At 42.2% G+C, this 20,274-nt stretch overlaps 1 protein-coding gene across 3 annotated transcripts in view; it reads right to left on the reverse strand.

Moving 5' to 3' along the window:
• kif13ba (kinesin family member 13Ba) overlaps window positions 1-20,274 on the reverse strand; it is a 51,353-nt gene continuing 31,079 nt past the window's right edge. The window contains exons 18-39 of one of the 3 annotated variants that reach the window (XM_082528801.1): window positions 19,978-20,257; window positions 19,694-19,856; window positions 19,453-19,608; window positions 19,184-19,333; window positions 18,570-18,695; window positions 18,276-18,449; window positions 17,973-18,130; window positions 17,761-17,893; window positions 17,473-17,628; window positions 17,259-17,358; window positions 16,985-17,111; window positions 16,530-16,585; window positions 16,316-16,440; window positions 15,960-16,235; window positions 15,724-15,876; window positions 15,491-15,568; window positions 15,324-15,374; window positions 10,044-10,200; window positions 9,098-9,195; window positions 7,305-7,367; window positions 5,922-6,501; window positions 1-5,837 (exon numbers count right to left, since the gene is read on the reverse strand). In XM_082528801.1, coding sequence (XP_082384927.1) covers window positions 5,632-5,837; window positions 5,922-6,501; window positions 7,305-7,367; window positions 9,098-9,195; window positions 10,044-10,200; window positions 15,324-15,374; window positions 15,491-15,568; window positions 15,724-15,876; window positions 15,960-16,235; window positions 16,316-16,440; window positions 16,530-16,585; window positions 16,985-17,111; window positions 17,259-17,358; window positions 17,473-17,628; window positions 17,761-17,893; window positions 17,973-18,130; window positions 18,276-18,449; window positions 18,570-18,695; window positions 19,184-19,333; window positions 19,453-19,608; window positions 19,694-19,856; window positions 19,978-20,257 — 3,566 coding nt within the window. In that variant the 3' untranslated portion in view covers window positions 1-5,631. Of the gene's footprint in view, window positions 5,838-5,921; window positions 6,502-7,304; window positions 7,368-9,097; window positions 9,229-10,043; window positions 10,201-15,323; window positions 15,375-15,490; window positions 15,569-15,723; window positions 15,877-15,959; window positions 16,236-16,315; window positions 16,441-16,529; window positions 16,586-16,984; window positions 17,112-17,258; window positions 17,359-17,472; window positions 17,629-17,760; window positions 17,894-17,972; window positions 18,131-18,275; window positions 18,450-18,569; window positions 18,696-19,183; window positions 19,334-19,452; window positions 19,609-19,693; window positions 19,857-19,977; window positions 20,258-20,274 lie in introns of all 3 variants that reach the window. The other 2 variants (XM_082528800.1, XM_082528799.1) reach the window with 2 other exon arrangements.

Below are 20,274 nucleotides of genomic sequence, written 5' to 3' on the forward strand. Positions count from 1 at the left end.
TCAGATTTTTTCTTTTATAATTCTTAATATGAGCATATATATACACACACATACATACATCGAACAAGCACTTGGATGGTGCACTCACACATACAAATGACACATCAGGACAAACCTGCCCTAAGGGATCAATAGTAGCAGTGACTGATAATGATTAGTTAAGATGATAGATGGGCTTTATTAATACTGCTGACCAGGCTGAAGCCCAATAAACAAACACTTGAATATTTAAATATTTTCAGCTGAATTGGTTAAAAGATACACGACTGAAAATATTTTTTTGTTGTTTTTTGCAGGAGTAACAAGAGGAGTAAACTCTCTGACTCGGCAAGCACCAATCGCTCAGCTCGGTAAAAATATGGCAGCTGGTACCTCAGAGGAATATTGATAACAGCCTTTAAAATACACCAGCAGACATTGTATCTTAAATGATGCACATGCAACAAGGCGGCAATGCATCACCCGATGCCCTCATATTGCTCATTTGTGCAGTTTATACTAGCACAGAAAACAGGAACTTGCTGCCAGCAGTGAAAGGCTGTAAAAAAAAAAAAAAAAAAAAACTATAAAAGGGCCTCGGAGCAGGAGGTGGCATAAGCAAGGCCAGAGGTAGTTTCAAGGTGAAAACTAACTACCCAGGCAGGAAAATATGCTTTTGTCCAACACAAATCCAAGAAAATACAATTTCGGAGATAAGATTTCATCCCAAGTAGCTGTTAGGTTGCTGCTGCAGGGCAGTGGTAGGTTAGATTTCACTGTCTAGCTATATAGAAAATTCCCTGTGAGGAAGTCAGGCATGGTACCCACTAGGGGGCGACACATTAGCCTTCCTTTAACTGGAAGAGAGTAATAAACCTGACAGCTCCTGTGGACCAAACCATTAAAAATTTAACCAGACTGGCTTTCTGTGGTTTTGGAATGACCCTTTTGAATACTGCTGAGTTTAGTACAGAGCAGAGCTGAAATTGTTGCTGCTGAAACTAGTCTGGCTCCAGGTTGAAGGCCACATTAAGGCAGGCGGGGGTTTGCTCAAAACCAGTGATCCTATACTCAGCATGCAGCTGCAGGCAGTACGACAGACGATGCAAAGACATGGGATTGAAAATGAGCAAAATAAAAGCAAAAAACCTTAAAAAAAAGAAACTGCGAGGGACAAAAGATTCGTCCAGACCGACATACGCTTGGATCCATATCACAGGAATACAAGTAGAATTAAATGTGGTCCTGATGGTAGTGTCATGGAAACAATCTCTACCTCTAATCTTTATAACTACTGCAGCAGAGATGGAGCCTATTGAATTGAAGCTAGAATATTAAACTCATCCAAACAGCAATTACTAACGCTACACTTCCTTTTGTTCAGTTCTCCTTTAAAAAAAAAGAAAAATAAATCGACCCTTGTTGACGTGTGGATCTTGAGCATCCTGCAGTCTACAGAGCTATATTCTTATCTGCTTTATGCCCTCATCACACTTGATCCACTGCTATGGGGAGCTAAACAGGAGATTGTGCTGGAAGAGAAGTCCATCTACATTGGAGCTTAGCTCTACATTTTACAGTTTAACTTCTGGGAGGAAAACAGTGAGTAATCTTAAATAATCATACTAGGAGAAGGAGAAGAAAAACAGGTAATCTGAAACAAGAAAAAACCCACTTCATCTCTAAAAAGCAAACAAACAAAAAAACAGTTTGTATTTTTCTTCTTACATGTACAATAATTCCAGAAATTAAGTCTTCAATTCCATCTGGAGGCGTTTGTGCAAATGAATTGAAGCGTTGATATGAAAAAAGTGTGTGAAAGATACATGGTCACATGGTTTCTGAGGCACAACAACATAAAAGAACATCCAGAAGCCTGAAGTGATCTCAAACACACAAAGCAGAGCAGACACCAGGACGGGAATTAGTATTTTTTGCCAGTAGAGCAGCGAGGGCGAAGGCTTGCCGCTCTATGCTGAAGTCCCAGGAAATGTACGTGAAACGGCCGCTGACGGTTATTTTCCCATCTTGGCAACGACTCAAAGACACAACTGAATCAGAGACAGGTGCACTCGACACTCACCCACACACACAAACGCACACAGGAACACTTCCTTTATTACCACCGAACCGTTACAGACCACATTATTGAAAACTAACCGACAGAGCACTTCACAACCTGCTAACTAATGACACAACAGGCAGAAACTAGCCAATAAGAGGACTCCAGAGGTCTGGACTTTATGGCCAGACAATAAATACACAGATAATAAAATAGACTGTGGAGCCTCATCTTATATTTCAATCAGTTTCCTGTACAGAAGTGATTCTTCACCCAGAAAATATCCTGCCCATCGCTTCTTCAAGGCTCATACGACAAAGTGCCTCATTCAGAAGAATTTTACTAAGTCATAAAAATATATGGGCCACTGAACCAGGAGCACGGACTTTAGTTTTGTTTGTCAATTCGGGAATTAAACACTACTACTGAGATCCAATCTATCATACAGTATGAGACACGAGTAATCAACTGATTCATTTACAGGTAAATTTACAACGCTAATAGCAGCGATTTTAATTAAATCATTTGTGCAACATTTATTTATTCAAATAAAAAGGCTTTACCAGCTTGTGTGCGATCACTGCGTGCACACAAGCATTTAAGCATAAATAGTAACTTCACTGATGGATCCATAAAGACGATAGTGTTCAGACATAGTGTGTTTACAGTATAAGCACACAGTAATCCAGATAACCGTTCCATCATCAACATCAGGAACCTGAAAACCATTACAGACACCAAAAACCTGCCTCATCCTTCAATAAAACTTATTCAGTTCATTGGGAGGCTCTTTTAAAGGAACCATAGAGCTAAAATACCCCAAGAACGTTCAAAATTAATTATTTTCCACCTTTAAAGCCATCTGGCCGTGCTTCATCCTCCCTCTCTGAGACAAACCGAACACTTCCTCACCTCAGTCTCGACATTACTCCAGAGATTTAGTGTTGCCTTTTCAAAAAGGACCGCCAAATTTAAAAAGGAAAATCCAACAAAACTCCAGAACCCTCCAAAAAACATCTCCCATTATGCAACTCAGTAGCAGCTTTTATTAGAGTCTCACCACGAGATTAATGCATCTGTGGCTTCATGGTATAAATTTATAGAAAAGTGTCATTTGCTCAGGTGTACAGAGCTCCTCCTCAGAGCTACAGGACGTTTTCACAGGCAGTAAAATTTTCAATGTGAACTGAACTGGATTGGCCCTTTAAAGAAGACCTATTATGCTCATTTCCAGGATTTTCATTCTTTCCCATGTGACTGAATACAGTTTGCTTTGTATCACTTATGTTGGAATATCATCCTTTTGTCAGGCCTCTTGTGAAAGCTGCATAAACTCGGGGGAGAGTCACAATTAAAAAGAAAGGCTGACACTTTAACTCTTTAAACAGATTTAACATGTTTCAAATTTTTGCCTTTCTCCTTGGACTTCCATCATGTAACAGATTAAATGACAACTTACTCAAAATAACCCATATTTATATTATAGTTGGACTCAGTGGAGCCCCTCAATTCATAGAATGAAATAAGCTATTTTAGCTCCATTCCCCTCGCTTCAGGATGCCTTTCCTGATTGGCTCCTGAGATTAACCTGAGATGAATAGGTCATATAGAGCCAAGAATATAAAAACTGTCTGAAACAGAGCATTTTGAGAAGCTTAAAGCCTTAGATTTTGGCTTATAGGGATTACTTGTGCAAACATTTATTTTAGATATGATCGTTCACTACTGTAAAAGTACATACAGTACAGGAAATGAGTAAAAGCATAATAGATGTCCTTTAACTTGTAAAAGCACTGCAAACACATATACCATCTTCACTCCTAATAGTGCTTTGGTGCACTGAAACAATTTAAATCACATTAAATCACAAGAATAAAATTCAGTGTAAAAATGTCATCATCCCTCTGGAATGTTTCATAAAACCTAATTTAAAAAAAGTAATAATCCACATGTCTACGATATCTTTTAAATTTTCTTCCACAGATCAGTCAGGACTGCCTCTGGGTTTAACACTTTCCCAAAATGTACTCATAGCTCGTTCTCCCATTTGTGTCAGTATAAAGAAACAAGGACTAAAAACTTACTTTTAAAAAGATCAAATGCATAGAAGCAAATTCACCCTTCTCTCAAGCTTAAGTCACTTTCTTTTCCTCAGCACATACTCTGCCCATTTCCACCTCCACAGCACTAAGGTGCTGCCCAAACAGCGCCTCCTGGTGTCCGGATATCATCAGTCACTTTCAGGGACATGGGAATATCCTGACTGGGATTAAAAATCCAAACAAACAAAAGAATAAAACAAACAAAACAAAGACGACACCAAAGAAAGCCAACCTGTTCTCGTTACCTTATCTGGTCGCTGCATCATAACCACAGACATGTTCTGTTCACGTACAGAAGCTCCTTATCCAACGTCTCCAGTGCAAAAATCAACTTTTAAAGCCTCCCAGTTTCATAGTGGCTTTGTCACGACTATTCCTGCTGTACGAAGCTAATCTTTAACACCATCACGACTACAACATTAACGTACACACAGAGCAACACTGTACAACATTTACACACACACGCACACTGTGCTTTCCCCTCTGCAGTCCCTGAGATCACCTCACACTTAGCACAAGGCATTCTCTTCAACACAAACACGGCTACAAGGAGTTAAATATACAGACAAATGCAAACCAAGCCATGGTGAAGGCACATTCTGGGAGGATCAATCTTCAAAAGAAAATGGGAAAAAAAGGAGTCCGAGAGGGAGAGTCAAAGTGTCAGTCTGCAAATTGGACCTGGAGAGTTCAGGAAGGTGGCAACCGTAGCGTTAAATTCTGGACTATCAAGTAGAGGCATCATATGCAGGGATACAAACATGTCAAGTGTGAAAACGCAGCAAATATCTACTGCCACAATATGATTTGAGGTTTGTGGTACTCAGGAACTGAGATAAATAAATAAAATGTCAAAGAAAAGTGACGCCAATCTTCACTGCCTAATAGTCAGCTTTATAAAATCTTTATGGTCAAATAGGATCATTTGACTTCTTTTAACAACTATTATAGGCTGACAATTAATCGTGAAAGATGAACGACAACACAAAAAAAATAAAATAAGATGGGGCCAGTAAATCCATTAGCCTCGTCCTTTGAAAGTCTTCCATCCCACTGTAAAAATACCTTGCTCCCAACCAAATTACCCCAGTGTGACCACAAAAAAGCCACATGTTTGCATCCCTGTATATCAGCTAAGAAAGCATCATCCAGCCTGCGGGGTTCAGTCCTCACTCCTGGTCCAAATAGTTCTGCTTTTCATTCAGTCTCAGCAGTCTTCCCACTGACTGCTAATCATCTTCCCGCATGACAACTGGTCCTCCCATGTACTTCCAAATATCCTGCATAGTCTTTCATTATCTTACTTGAATTGTTCTTGAAAGTTCTCTTTACCGTGTTTATTCTATATCCATCCAGACTCTATGAATGGATGCAGTGAGTGTAGAATCTAACTGTAGGAGGTTAGGCAGTAGGTCAGTTGTAGAGTATGAGCCTGTTGCATAGCTGAGAGGAGGAGGACGACGATTGTGGGCTCCTAGTTTTCATGTCTCAGCTGCTCCAGGATTTGCGATTCTCCCCTCGGCGTGCAACAATGGCCTCTCCTCGCAGGATGGGGACGTGGGCAGAAGGGGTAAACTCCCCTGTCTGCCGATTGGTCCGCTCGCGGGAGGACAGCCGGTTTGGGCGGACCAGCACCCCGTAACCCGGCTTACAGTGGAAATACCGCTGACCTCCGACGGAGCCGTCGTTCTTACCTGCAAACATAAGGTCATCTCCATCAATCGACAGACATTTAGGACTATGGTGGACTGCGCTGATCCTTTTAACTGGATACATACCTACAGGAGTGTCCAGCTCCACCCCCACCCAAACTCCTTCAGCAAACTGTGTCACCCCAATGTAGCGCACCGTCCCCGCCTTATTGTTCCCTACTGTAACATATGCTCCTTCTGTCAGCCAATCAGGCAGCACGTCTTCACCACCTCGCTCATCATCATCCACAAAGATCTCTAGTCTCTCAAAGCCTTCATTTCCTCCGGAGTTTATCAGCTTCTGTTCGGAGGAGACGTCGGACGTGATGCTATTGTGATTGGCTGAGTTGTGAGAAGCAGGCGAAGCGACGACTGACACCTTGGCACCAAACTGAGAAGGAGAGGTCACAATATCGTTCCTGTCAGCGCCCTGCTGCTGGGGGTTTGTGGGTAACGTGGTCTCGACAGCCAGGAGGGAGGAGGATGAGGAGGAGGGTTGGAGAACGTCACACAGGGTAGCTGTAGAAACACTAGCAGAGAAGTAGCCGCTTGACGACTGGCTGAGGGGGCTGAGAGGGGTGGTGTCATGCGGGTCATGCACAGGAAGAGGAGAGACTTCTGGGAGCTCTGCCCGTCTGTCTTTGGCTGGGGGCCGTAGAATAGCAGTCTACAGGAAACAGGGGGGACAGATAAGAGCATGCAGACAAGGCAAAACAAAAGAGTAATCAACAACAGTAATCAACCTTCAAAATAAAACTTGACAGGAAGAAGTCTAGGGTCTGCGAATCTCATCTTTTGACTGCGTTGACTCCCTATAGAGCCCCAAGGTGCATATCAGGCTAAAGCATACGTTACTGTGTACAGGGTGAGCTACGGCACAGATTTAGTGCAGTTCTATAAATCAAGCACAATGCAATTACGCTAATGAGTGAATCGCTGAAAAGGTCTTAAACTGCACATAAAGAGCAATTCATTAAAACTTACAATGGGACCACATTAAGAACCGATGTGGAATTGGAATCTAGTAAGGATGCATCTTACAGAGAAAGAAGAGAATAAACAGAACTACAGAACTGTATTATGGGACTGCGTGATTTGGGTACTAGATCTTCAGTTGCTTTTAGTATCCCTGAATTTATAAAAGTGCATTATCAGACTGTTGCAATGACCCTTGTTAGTTGATAAATTGGACAGCAGGGATTAATGGAGGCAACTTTTGTTTTTTGCAATACACTTGGGAAAAAAAGTGAAATCATCCTCTAATGCTGCAAACTGAAAACAAACAGAGACTGTGGTTACCTAATGCCGTTTTTCCTCAAAGAACCAAGTGGATTAAACTACAAATAAAAATTACTAATCAAAAGTATTCATGTTATTTTGATCTCAAACAAAATCTTAAAAAACCTGATTAAAATTAAGTTACCGATAAACCAAACAGCATGTAAAGGATAAGACGAGATTTAATCTCACCGTCTCGGTCTTGACTTTGTTGTCGTCCCCTCCTGATGAGGTCACTATACGAGGCACGTGCTGCTGAGTGACAAGGACACAACAGAGAAAAAAGAAATGCAAATAAACAGGCTGTGGCAGGCTAATGGCACTGAATCAATGCTATGTATTTAACATCATGTCATGCTGCATATGCAACATTATGATTATTAGGATCGTTTACTACAGTCATGGCCAAAAGTTTTCAGACTGCTAAAATGTGTATTTCATACACTTTGTTCCTTCATTTTCCTGCCCCGGAAGTGTGCCAGAGGGCGAGCACCTGGTGGCCTGGCCTTAGTCCATGGGCCCACCCTTTCGTAAGTCCACCACCCACAGGAAGGGCTGGATGCAGTGTGTGCTGGGCCGATTCCTGGCTACCAAGGCTAGCAGTGGGGAAGGAGCCTGAGCTAATGTGTAAGGTTGAGAAGTACTGGATAGAGATAGTGAGGCTCAACTCAACACACAGCTCTGGAGTTATCTTTGGCAGTGCTCCACCTGGGGATTCTGTCAGTGAGACCTGGAGGGGTGTGACTGGCCTGCCACACCTGAGTGGTGTTCTACTACTGGACTTCTGTACAAACCACAGTTTGTCCACAGAAAACCATGTTTGAACATAAGGGTGTCCATAAGGGCACCAGGACATCCCAGGCAGCTCGATGATCAATTTTGTAATTGTGTCATAATGGGGTTAGGGGTTAGCTCCTCCAGCCATACATTCTGGACACTCGGGTGAAGAGAGGTGCTGAGCTGTCAACTGATCACCAGCTGGTGGCGAGTTGGACCTGTGAGGTTGCACTGGGAATGTATGACAGAGGCTACCGTCCACGAAATCTTCAACTCCCAGCCTGAAGGAGCAGTCCTATCAGGCTTGGTTAGACTGTGGGACTTGGAAAGCAGCCAATAAGTGGAAGAAAATGGATGGATGTTTCTATGATATAGTGAAAAACAACGACTTCTACTGGCACATGAAGAGTCAGTATTTACATTTTCGAGCCTTCCTTTTCATAACTTGAAGTTCTAAAAAGTGGGGGGTAAGTAGAAATCCTCAAACTGATCAGCTAGGACCACTGATATGGCAGGAATCGATCACCAGTAGTCTAAATCTGACCAATAAGTTGATAGCCAGCATGCCACACAGAACAGCACAATGCACACTTTCTTTTAGTCATTAATTTGTCAATTATAATTCATCAATATTTTACTGAAACCATGAAACCCTGAAACCCTGAAGAAAGAATAAAAAAAACAACAACAACAAAAAACAAACAAACTTGTGCCTGCGAAAACCTCTGGTCATGAGTGCAGCTACAGCATTACAGCTTATTAACGCATGCTGAAATGTCCTGGGCAAGATGTTGAACCCCAAATTGCTACCGATGCACCGATTGCAGCGTGAGTGTGTGGAACGCAGGTAAAAACTGCTTAGTGGTGTAACCACACGTAACCATCTGTATGGTTATGTGTGAACTCATAACATGGAGTGAAAAATGTCACCTGCAATCAATAAACTATTTCAATGGGCAGAAAGAGTAGAAATCAATTCTGATTAACCCGTCTACAATTTAGTTCAGGTCATTTCAGTTTTATTGAAATTGCCAAATAACAACAGTCACCTCAAGGCGCTTTATATTGTAAGGTAAGGATCCTAGAATAATGGTTCAAATATTTAAAAATAAAAGTTGAAAAATAAAAAAGTGATATTATATCTATTACAGATATGTAACAAACTCAATACAAGGCTTCCAGGGAATTGCACTGGACCATCTGCTGACCTGCTGGTTTTGCGGCGAAGGTCTCAGCTCCTTCTTCTCATCTCGCACTGGAAACAGAGACTTGAGCAGTTTGGGCATCTGGGGAACCAGCGCCTTAACTGAAAGATAAGAGGCAGCAAGTCCTGAACGACCTGGAGGGGGGGAAGAAGGGAAGAAGGCGAGAAGGAGGAAGACGAGGCGAGAAGGGAGGAGGCAGAAGAGAGAGAAGGAAGCAAGAGGAGGTCCGGGAGGTAGAGGAGGCATGAAAGATTAAGATTGGAAGTTGAAAGTGAGTCCAGAAAATGGCAAAAACCCCAATACTGGGATAGACTAACAGAGGAAGCTGGCAAAAAAAAAAAAAAAAACTAAACAAAAAAACTAACACAAAGATGATTTCAGCCATTAGGATATGATTTCATAAACACTCTAAATTACTGGACTGTGAAAGAGAAATTATTTAAACATCATTAATTCTGTTTATTTTCAAAACAGAATTACGCTGAAGGACATCACAGTGACAATGATTCAAACTGACATTAACATGAAATCACTATGAATCAACTAACTGACAAACAATATTCAGATTAATCACAGCAGACATTAAAAAAAAAAAAAAAAGCTCTGTTCAAGGAGATGAGGAGAGAATGGAGACCTTTACACTAGAAATGAATACAAAGAGAGCAGGTAGATAGTGTGATAACACACTGGACATGGAGGATCTAGCATTTAATAATGTGAACAATGAAACATCAGATGGTGTGGTTAAATATCTTTGGAACATCAGACAAAAGAGGACAAGGTGGAAGAGAAAGTAAGGTGAAATCTGTGAGCAGCTCAAGTGGATGAATCCAGGCAGAAGAAAAAGGAGGAGAAAAGAATGGCTGGGGGAGTAAGATGGAGCAATGAGCAGAGCCCAAAGTGTTTTATTGAAGAGAGAAAGGAGATGGGAAAAGAAGGAGGGGTTTACCTTGCTCTGGTTCCTGGTTCTGTGGAGGAGGAGTGCCGAAGGGAGTAGTTGATGAAGACGGGGAGGTAGAGTAGGTGGAAGGGGAGGAGGCTGGGCGGGGCAGGGTGCGAGGAAACTGAGAGGGCATGTAGATATCCTGCTGACTCTCCCATCGACCCTGAGGGAGCAGACAGAGATAATGTTGGATTTAAAAGGATGAAATATCTGAGTCGTACAGCATCCACAAGTAAAAGCACACAAATTACTGCTCCAAGCACAAAGTATAATTTATGTATAGCTGTTCTTGTCAACTAAAAGATGCAAGTTGGTTAGTTTCTACTTTCAATGTACTACCTGTGCTAATGCACATTATTTTTAAATAATAAATAAGCATATTAACTAAAAAAACAACAACAACAACAACAACAGCAAAAACAAGAAAAAAAAAACAAAAAAACAACAACAGGAAAATACCCCTTTTTCAGATATACATGGTAACCCATATGTAAACAAATCATAAATTGTTTTATGCAAATATAGGGTAAAAGCAAACAGGTCTTTCTGTTGATTTAAACTGAAAAACTTCAAACAGGGTTCCTAAACCTTTCGAAATATTGTTTTTTGGTCTTTCAACATGGTTTGTGTTCCAGTGTGCTAATGCACCTTACAATATGACATTAAAGTTGGGCCTTTTGAAGCATGTTGGCTGAAGCATAAAGCATAAGCAGACTAAGAAAAAGAAAAATTGTGTCACTTTCTCAAAACTCACTGTCAATAAATTATAAACTTATTTCAATTATAAACTTATTTAAATGATTAAGGTTGGTTACTTTGGTTCAGTGCTGAACTCTATAGTGTTTGGTGCTGAGATTAATCTGACTAGTATTACGTAGATAACTAGGGGTGCAACGATACACAAAATTCACGGTTCGGTTCGATACTTTGGTGTCACGGTTCGATATTTTTTCGATACAAAAAAATGTTCATGCCTTTTTAATTTGTCATTTATTAAACTTATAAATATATATTTTAACTCAAAAGTACAGTTTTTAAATTTAATGTTGCTGAAACAAAAGTAATTAAAAAAATAAATATATCTCTGGGCTCTCAAAATTTCAAAATCCCTGGTAGCCCTTCGGGCAGGGACTCTTCAGTTTTTGGTAGCCCAAAATAAATTTAAGTAGCCCAAATAAAAAAGAGAGCAATTTTTTGATTGATGTTTTGTTTCCTTTACAATATTATACATTAAAGTATAATATTGTAAAGGAAACAAAAAAACATAAATCAAAAAACTGTTGAAAAACAAATTACAACATTGTATAAAAATTACAATCATCAACTCAAATACTTGGTTCTAATTGAACAGAAATTTCTATGAACTTGTAAGAACTGTGTAGGACATGAATCAGTCTGTGTCAGATCCTGAATTTGAAATTTCCACTGAAGTCACGGGTAAGAGACAAGTGGAACCAAGATCTAGGCCATTTGCTTTTTGAAGTTTGCAAAGACTGCTAAATTTTGCCAGTGGTAGTTCACTCTTTGCAACATAGTACGCTGTTCTAAACAGATTTTTTCAGGTTTATTTTAGTATGTTATTTGCAATTGGTGTTTGTTCTGGGAAAGATATTGCAGACTGAGCAATAATGCATTTCTTGCATTTCTCATGGGTTCTAATGGGGGCCTTTCTTAAAATGACTGGTCCCAGTAACAAAGGCGCTTGTCGACTCAGAAATCGAGAGAAAACCAACAACACACCCGGCAGAACATTATGTTATTTACACGGGTGCACATAAGTGGTCCGCATGTGCGCATTCACTGTCAAAATAAAAGACGCGCACCAGATAAGAAGTTGCAACGCGCGTTTGCGTCCATATAAAAGGCACTGTTTTTGTCCGTTAAAGTGGGATTTTCACGGCACATTCCGCACCACATCTCTGTGCGTTCATCATTTGTTTGAAGCCAGCTCACCTCCTGCAAACACTTTTCCGAGAATACGTGCTTCTTTTGTGGTTCGGACTTGGAGGTGGAGGAAGACCAAAGTAATTGCTTAAAGGAGCTTCTTCGACATCTTTAAGAGTTCTAAACAAATGTCTGTCCTCCTCCAGAAAATCTTATGTATGCAAACACGTGTTGCAACTTCATATCTTGTGCGCGTTTTTTTTTTCTTTATTTTGACAGCGAATGCGCACCTGCGGACCACTTATGTGCAGCCCCGGTTATATAGCTCATATTGCAGCCACAGAAATTCTTTTGTCCATGAAACCATAAAGCTGCACTTTCTTTTTGCCTTATAGTCTGATTTGTCATAACTTTTCCGTTTTGTGGTAAACTTTTCTTTGGCTGTCACTTCTTCACCCTGACCCGTCTTATTTGGCTCAGCAGAACTAAAATATATATCCTGCTGCTTTTACACACACACACACACACACACACACACACACACACACACACACACACACACACACACACACACACACACACACACACAGGTCAGCGATTCTCTGCACGATCAACCTCTTACATGTTTAAGCTTGCTGCGGGAGATTTCACTTGTCATGTTTGCATAGTAAGCTAACGATTGATAAGACAATGTCAGAGGAATTGGTGCGCAAATTATCATCACTCACCAATCAGTACTGTCGCTCTCTATACACAGTTCGCGCGATTGCAAAGTGAAAGCAAAAAACAAGCGCAAATTCAAACGCGATTTCAATATGTCACATATTGACAGTGGCTCACCGATGCCAATGACATAATTACCCAGCTACATTTCCGAAAGAATGAGAAAAGCATTGACATATGTGTAAATGACCTTTGAATTTGGTAAATATTTTTACGTTTGTTTGAAAGGCACTTCGGTTTTATTTTGAAATCAATGCTTTTATTTTGAAACAGGAAACTGGCACAAAACCGTTAAAGGGCTGTTAGTAACGTTTCTTTTAGGATATGGTAAAATAGTGTGCCTTAAAGTGAAAAATATGTACGTTTACTTTGCCAATTAGTACCTGGCTGACAGTGGCACAAGGTTTGTTAATGTTTCCTTTAACGGAATAAGTTACATGCAATCAAAATGTCATTTAATAGAGTTTATGTTGTTAACCTTGACCTTTATGTGTAGTTGTAAGTTAGTGAGGTGATATAATGAATTGAGTGATGTAAATTTGATGTATATGCTATATGTGAGCAGGAGAAATTTGTTTCCTTTGATCTTATGGTATTAATATTGCTGGTTTTGTTTTGCTCCTAGCTCTTACGGTGTCTTCACTGAATGTTTCAATAAAAACATTTCCAATAAAACCTCTGTGAAGCATCAGTATAAGAGACCATCATTCAGCCAGGGATGCTACAATATATTTTTCTTCCTACAATAGCCCGACGGGCAGGGCAGAGATAGATTTTGGTAGCCCGACTGGAAAAATCGCTAGCCCCGGGACGTCGGGCTACCGATTTTGTAAGCCCTGTATCTGATTGAGGAATCACTCATCATTGGAAAAGAGAGTTTATTACAGAGAAATGGCTCTTTCCAAAATAAAAGCAATACTATACACTTCTTCTGGGCTATATTCTCAGCAGCATATTGTAGCGGGTCAGGGCTGTTCAGGGTTCTGTTTGTACAGTTATGTTTTGTTTATGTTGCCATAGTGACGGGTGACGCCCTCTCGCTGCGACGGTGTGTCCTTCCGGGGTCAGAGGGCGCCCTGTGTGTTGTAGTTGTTGCTGTGCGGTTGCCGCGCTGAGCAGTTAGCTAGCGGCAGTGTTCTTCTGCAGATGTCAATAAACGGCTGTGCTCCCTGGCTAGCTCACGGGAAGCAAGACCAAACGACACCTCCGTCTCCTCCTTGTCTGAGCTCGCCACATTGGTGTCAGAAGTGGGATGATGGTGGCACCCCATGTTCTGACCCAAGTGACTTTTCCCCCGCCGGTCGTGACCGGCTGGTGCGCCAAAAGAAGGCACTTGGACATTTGCAGGACTTTGTGTGGGGTAATGGGGTCGTCGGGGACGACTGACCCCTTAGGTGGGGGCTATGTAGGGGTCAGGGCTTGGTCGGGGTTCTGTTTGTACAGTTATGTTTTGTTTATGTTGCCATAGTGACGGGTGACGCCCTCTCGCTGCGACGGTGTGTCCTTCCGGGGTCAGAGGGCGCCCTGTGTGTTGTTGTTGTTGTTGCTGTGCGGTTGCCGCGCTGAGCAGTTAGCTAGCGGCAGTGTTCTTCTGCAGATGTCAATAAACGGCTGTGCTCCCTGGCTAGCTCACGGGAAGCAAGACCAAACGACACCTCCGTCTCCTCCTTGTCTGAGCTCGCCACAATATTAAACATATCAGGTCCCCATAAGGAGAATCATGTGCTAACGGCTGTCTAAATGACTCGGGTAAAGTTTGTAGCATGCATGCTTGTTGTTTTTGTCTGCTTCCACTTGTCTTTGCACTAGGATGATGTCGGCGTAAATGCACAGTCATATTCGTTGTGTTCCCACTAGTGCTGTCAGCGTTAATCTCGTCGAAATGACGTTAACGCCACAACACGGCAAATCTCCGTTAACGAGCTACCCCTGATCGCCCGTGGTGGGGCTAGACGGCCAACACGTTAACGAGCTAACTGCGCTAACACACTAGCTCCCACCCATGTAATTGAGCATTGCGTGGCACATCCAACATACTGTTTCACTTTAGTCCATGACGCGCTTACCTTCAGGGTCATACGTCACATGAAAACCAAAATAATTCCAAACGCAAGATCTGAATGAGGGTGGGGGAGGTTCAATTTGCCATGTTGCAAGGAGAGCTTAACTTCTGTCTCCCCTGCGCTCTTCCTTCTGGCAATGCTGTCTGTGTTGAACGCTCAGTGGATCTGCGCTCGACAGTGCAGCCTAGGCGGAGTAGTCAAACGCAGATTCACTGAGCGCTCAACACAGACAGCATTGTCAGAAGGAAAGTTGATAAAATAAATTACAAATTTTGTATTGTTTGATACATATGCGTAAGCACTGTATCGAACGGTTCAATATCGATACGAATATCGTTGCACCCCTAGTAGATACATTTAACTAGAAAAAAGTTCTTCTTTTATTAATTAAACTAAGTAAATTAAATGACCACATAATTATCGGGTCTATTTAATAACTGAATGCAGTGTTAAATACAAAGAGGTAAAGTTTTTGATTTCATGCAATAATAACACAGCTCTCCTAGCTCTCTTTATGCACGCTAATGAAGAGAGCTTCCAACGTTGCACAGGCAATACTCCAGCAGTTACACAAACAGAAACACATGATTTTGTGCTGTTGAACAGTGGGTATTACCTTATCGTCCAGCAGGCAGGTTGTGGACAGGTCTTGTCTACTTCCAGACAGCTGACAGAAGGGACAGCCAAGAAAATATATATATATTGAGAAACATCACATCTTATTGCAATAAAATGTAATGCCATCTGTGCTATGATGGTCTGCCACTATATTTCATGCTTTACCCTGTTAACAGAAGGAGAGCTTATGCTCCGTCTGTTACTCTTCCCTCTGCTAGTCAACTGCTCCTTCACGGCCACTTCCTAAAACACAGCATTTTAATGTATATATTAGAAGAAAATATTAGAAGATCATCAATTAAAAAAAAAAAAAAAAGCTGTGTGACTGGATGAATGCTTGCCTATTCATAATGTGGGTTTAAATTCAATCTACAGCTCTATTATTTATCTCCACCTACCTGTCTGAGTCTATCCAGTGTCAGAATGTTCTCCAGACTCAGGACACTCCGGAGGTATTTCTCAATGGCAGCTTCATCATCGCCTGACTGGCTGTTGTGTGCGCTTGCAGCGAGTCGGGCCAGCATCTCCCTGTCCTCTGAACCAGGAGCATCCTAAGGAGACAAAGCATCATAAAGATTAACAACATGTTTAATAATATGCTTGGCAAAACAATGCTTCTTCCCATTGGCCTTACCCCAGGTATGTTGGAAACCACCTCAAAGGTGACCCCACAGCCAGGTACGGTGCTGCGGGTTGACATCCTTCTGAGAAAGTTGTGGGCAAATCCCTGGCGGCCCGGGTTAACATTGACGCAGATCCTTTTTCTCAGCACCAGCTGCATGTCAGCAGGGTGACTGAGCTGGACCACCACCCGTATGGTCAGATAGACACGCTGCTCAGGATATGATCCCCCTCGACTGAGCTGAGGACACTCATGGACAGTGGAGTCCCAGGATGCCTCTGCTTTAACCTGTGGAGTGAACAGCTCAGTTACTACAAGGGTTTCTAATGAAAAGGCCTCCTTTATGAGAATTACAGGTTTATCCTCACCTCTCCATCGTAGTGTCTGACAATCTGTAGATCAAAAAAGTCATCCTCATCCTCTCCATTCAAGATAGCATCCCAGCCTCCAGCCTCTGGAACTTCAAACTGGTCTTGAGAGCTGAGGTCATCAGCTGGGGAATCAAAGATATTTCAAATTAACTTATATAAAAAGATAAACACTTTGTGAGATTCTGCACAATTTTGCAAATGACTGACTTACGTTTGAGATTGAGGAAGAGGACGGGGATGTGAGTCTCCATGCCAGGCAGAGGAACCCTTTTTAAAAAAAAAAAAAAAAAAATGTTGCTTAAACCTCTGTGTCTTAAAATGTTATAATGAATGCTAATTTCCAGCTCGATATTTCTGTTCTCAGACAGTAATCCTTTGCAATTGGCCTACATGCACCTCCTCAGTTCAAACAAGATACTTTAGCTCCATTCAAGCCAAGTTATTACAAACTGCAAACAGAAGGTTTGATGAGACTTCTGTGTTTAAACCAGAGTGTGTGCCTTATATGACCATATTAGGGATATCTGCGCTCACTGACATCACAAAGAGCCGTTTAAAATTTTAAAGCGGTTTGATACAGAGCGTTTAAAGCAGTCTGAAGCTGCAGCTTTAGGCTCACAGGGGCTTCAGCTGTTTTCAATAAGAACATCATTTAATGGGCTGTACCATTCAGCAGGTGCTCCAGGAATGCCGCTGCCAGCAGAGGGCACCATTACAGCATTTCTCTCCTCAGTTAGAGTCAAACGCCATTCAAGGAGCTGCGCCTCTCTCTCCATGTCATCTTCTGTTTTTTCTGTACAAAACATGCATGCATTAAACATTTCATTCACCTTACTCCACTTGCAAAGTGTAAATTGCTGTAACTGTGAATTAGGATCAGAAACAGTTGTTAAATACCTGTGCACATCAATATTTTGCATACTAATCTACGTATTTTTACCTGCTTTGCTAACCAGGCTCTGTAGGTGCTGATCAAGGTATTCCTGTCTCTTGGTGAGAGCACCTAACCACTGCCGCCGTAACCGTTCCAGGTCTCTTTCCTGTCCACCAAACAACTCAGTTAATCACTCCATCTTCTTCTTCAAGTCAGCTACTTCAAAGGTAATTTATGACTCAATGAAAGTGTAAATCACACTGTAGACAGAGTGGTCTACCTGATAACTGTCCATCTCATCTGCTTCCTGGTTTGCTGTGGTGTTTCTGATCTCCACACAGCCCACTGATACAGCGAGCACAATCTCTGCGATCAGGGGCATAGTGCCAGAATCCTGAACTGAGCGCACGTCCACCTGGATTCTTCTCGACTGACCCTAAAGGAGCATGAGGAGAAGGTTGAGGAGGATTAAGAAGACAAGACACTAGTTAGAATATTTAGAAGCCCGCTTTTCCAGTTTTCTGATTCAAACAGGTTGACTGTTTTTGTTGTGATGTGTCATCCTCACCTGCCGAAGCTGGAAGATTCCTCCGGTCCGCACATCTCTGGCAGGTACCACTTCCACTGGAACAAAGTCTCCATTCTCGTTTATCTCCAGGATTTGAATCCACAGCTCGAGCTTACGTGTTACCTCACTCCATCTACAAAATCAGACACTGTTTGCACACCTGTGCTCCTTGCAGAACAAGAATCTATATGTACTCTTTCTGTTATATCTACCTGTCTCGTAATGTGCGTGTCTTAGCTTGGATGATGCTGAGGTCCCAAAGTGCGGGGTTTCTTCCAGCATCAGCCTGTCTGTGTCCGTACACCTCAATGGCGACTGCCCCTTCTGTAAGGTGCTCGATAAATTCCTCAGTTACGGACACAGCCAGCTCCTACATAAGCCCCCAAAAAACAAGTGCCATTCAGACCAATCCACAACACATTTTCACACAACTAGAAATCAAAATAGACACCGCTCAGGAAAGCTTCTTGATTTGTTGCAAGACTTGAAATTCTCGTCTTCCCTCCCATGTTTACCTTGCAGCTGTCAAACACCACCATGCAGTGTGGGTCCTTGTTGCTGGGTGATGAGGATGACGTGTCAACTTCGGGAGCCACGATGATAGGCTCAGGCTGGTCCCAGAAAGAATACTGACAGAAGACGAAGTTGGACAGGTACTGAGGAAGACCAGTAGCCTGCAGGATTTTAATCTGTGGATGACAAACGGGAAAAATGAGATGCCAACTAAACATACCTAATAGTCCAGGAAGTATTGGGAAGATTCAGATGGTCTGAATGCACTAAATTTTCTGATGAGCTATGAGTCTTACCATGCAGACCAGTTTGCGATCCTGAACTTCAATGTCCTGGTTGTTGTCAGGCTCATCTCCTCCAGCCATGTTATCCTCTAAGCCCCCTCCAACTCTTACCACCTCCACATGCAGGCGACCTGCAACCTAAACACAGCAAGAAAACATCCTTTAGCCTTTAGTATAAGAAAAATACTTTTTTTTTTAACGGGGAAAGATGCAAAGCTGTTTTAATAGACTTCATGAATAAAAGTACAGACTTGAAAATGAGAAAAGCATGTCAATTTTTCCCAGAATTTGTTCCTTGTCCCCAAAGACTTCCTGTATCTCTGGCTGTTCTATTCTATAGCTGCTCATTCACCACTCAGATTTCAAATGCAATCATGAAAATCAGCTGAAAGTTTACATCAGCTTCCTGGAGTCAATTTTTGCTATCAATCTTTTAACATTTTACCAACACAATTCCCTGAATATCATGCAAACTTTTACTTTTAAATTCTGATCTCAGTGAAACTCTTCCTGAGTCACAGTGAAAAGCGTAATACCATACCAAGTCTAGAGACTGTTTCTGTAAGTCAGGGCTACTTCTATAAGAAGAAATTAAGGAATTAAACTGGTGACAAATTGTGTTCTACCTCTCCTTTCTGGTTGATGATGGGAACAGCGTACTGCAGTTTGACGTCATAGAAAAGACAGGAAAGGAAGACGTTGGCGACGCCGATCAGACTGTGGTTTTCTTGCTCATCAAAAAACGGGTCCGCTCGGCGTAAATATGGACACATTGCCTGGACAAGGAAAATTTTAATAGGTAGATGTTAGAGATGTGCTTATTATGTGTGACTTCATAAGATTCCCAATAAGTTTACAATGAAGCTATCATGGTGGCAAATGGCTGTTAACTCACCTGGTCGTCTGGATTATTTAAGTGGTAGTCCTGCCATTCCTGGTACAGCTCTCTCATGTCAACCAGACGGTTCTCCATCTTCTCCAAACTCCAGATCTGTTTGCCCCGACCCCGTCTTCGAACCTGGATCGCTGGTTCACTGAGCACTGCATCCCTCTACACACAGACATACTTATAAGCTTTTGGGAACACCAGAGGACAGGTCACCCACATGTAAGGTCTTCATGTTTGTGTTTACGACCTTGCGGTTTGCATTAAGGTTGTCTGATGGGATCTGCAGAGTGACTCGGTACTCTGTGTGACGTTCCAGCTCATCTGCAATGAAACAGGCTTCTTGTACCAGGAGGTTCGCCCTGACTATCTGCTCCCTCAACCTCCGAAGACTCCTCACCAACACAGCCTCCCTGCAGAAGGACAACAGGTGGAAAACAACATGAAGGGAGACAGGCGAACGGATGGATTAGGAAAACCAAGTTGGTATTAATCAGCACATTATGCATATTCCTAAAATTCAAAGAAACTCACCTGTCCTCACTCCACTGCCTCAGTCTGCTCTGAGCACTGCTTGAATGGCTCATCCCTCCTATACTGAGCCTCTCCATGCTGCGATAGTGAGATTGCTGTCCTGGACCTTGCTGCCCAATTGTTGGCCCTCCAGACTGACCTGTGGACAGGCGTTCTGGGTTGAGCTTCTTACGCAACTGCTGGAGCTCCTGCTCGTACATCTGCCTCTGTCGCTCCAAAGCAGACCGCTTCTCCTCTTCGTGCTGCCTCTCCAGAGACTGGAGGACTGCCTGCATGGGGTCTGAATTGACACAACGT

This window comes from Aulonocara stuartgranti, assembly GCF_965226115.1.
Source record: "Aulonocara stuartgranti genome assembly, chromosome: 1".
Lineage (NCBI taxonomy): Eukaryota > Metazoa > Chordata > Actinopteri > Cichliformes > Cichlidae > Aulonocara > Aulonocara stuartgranti.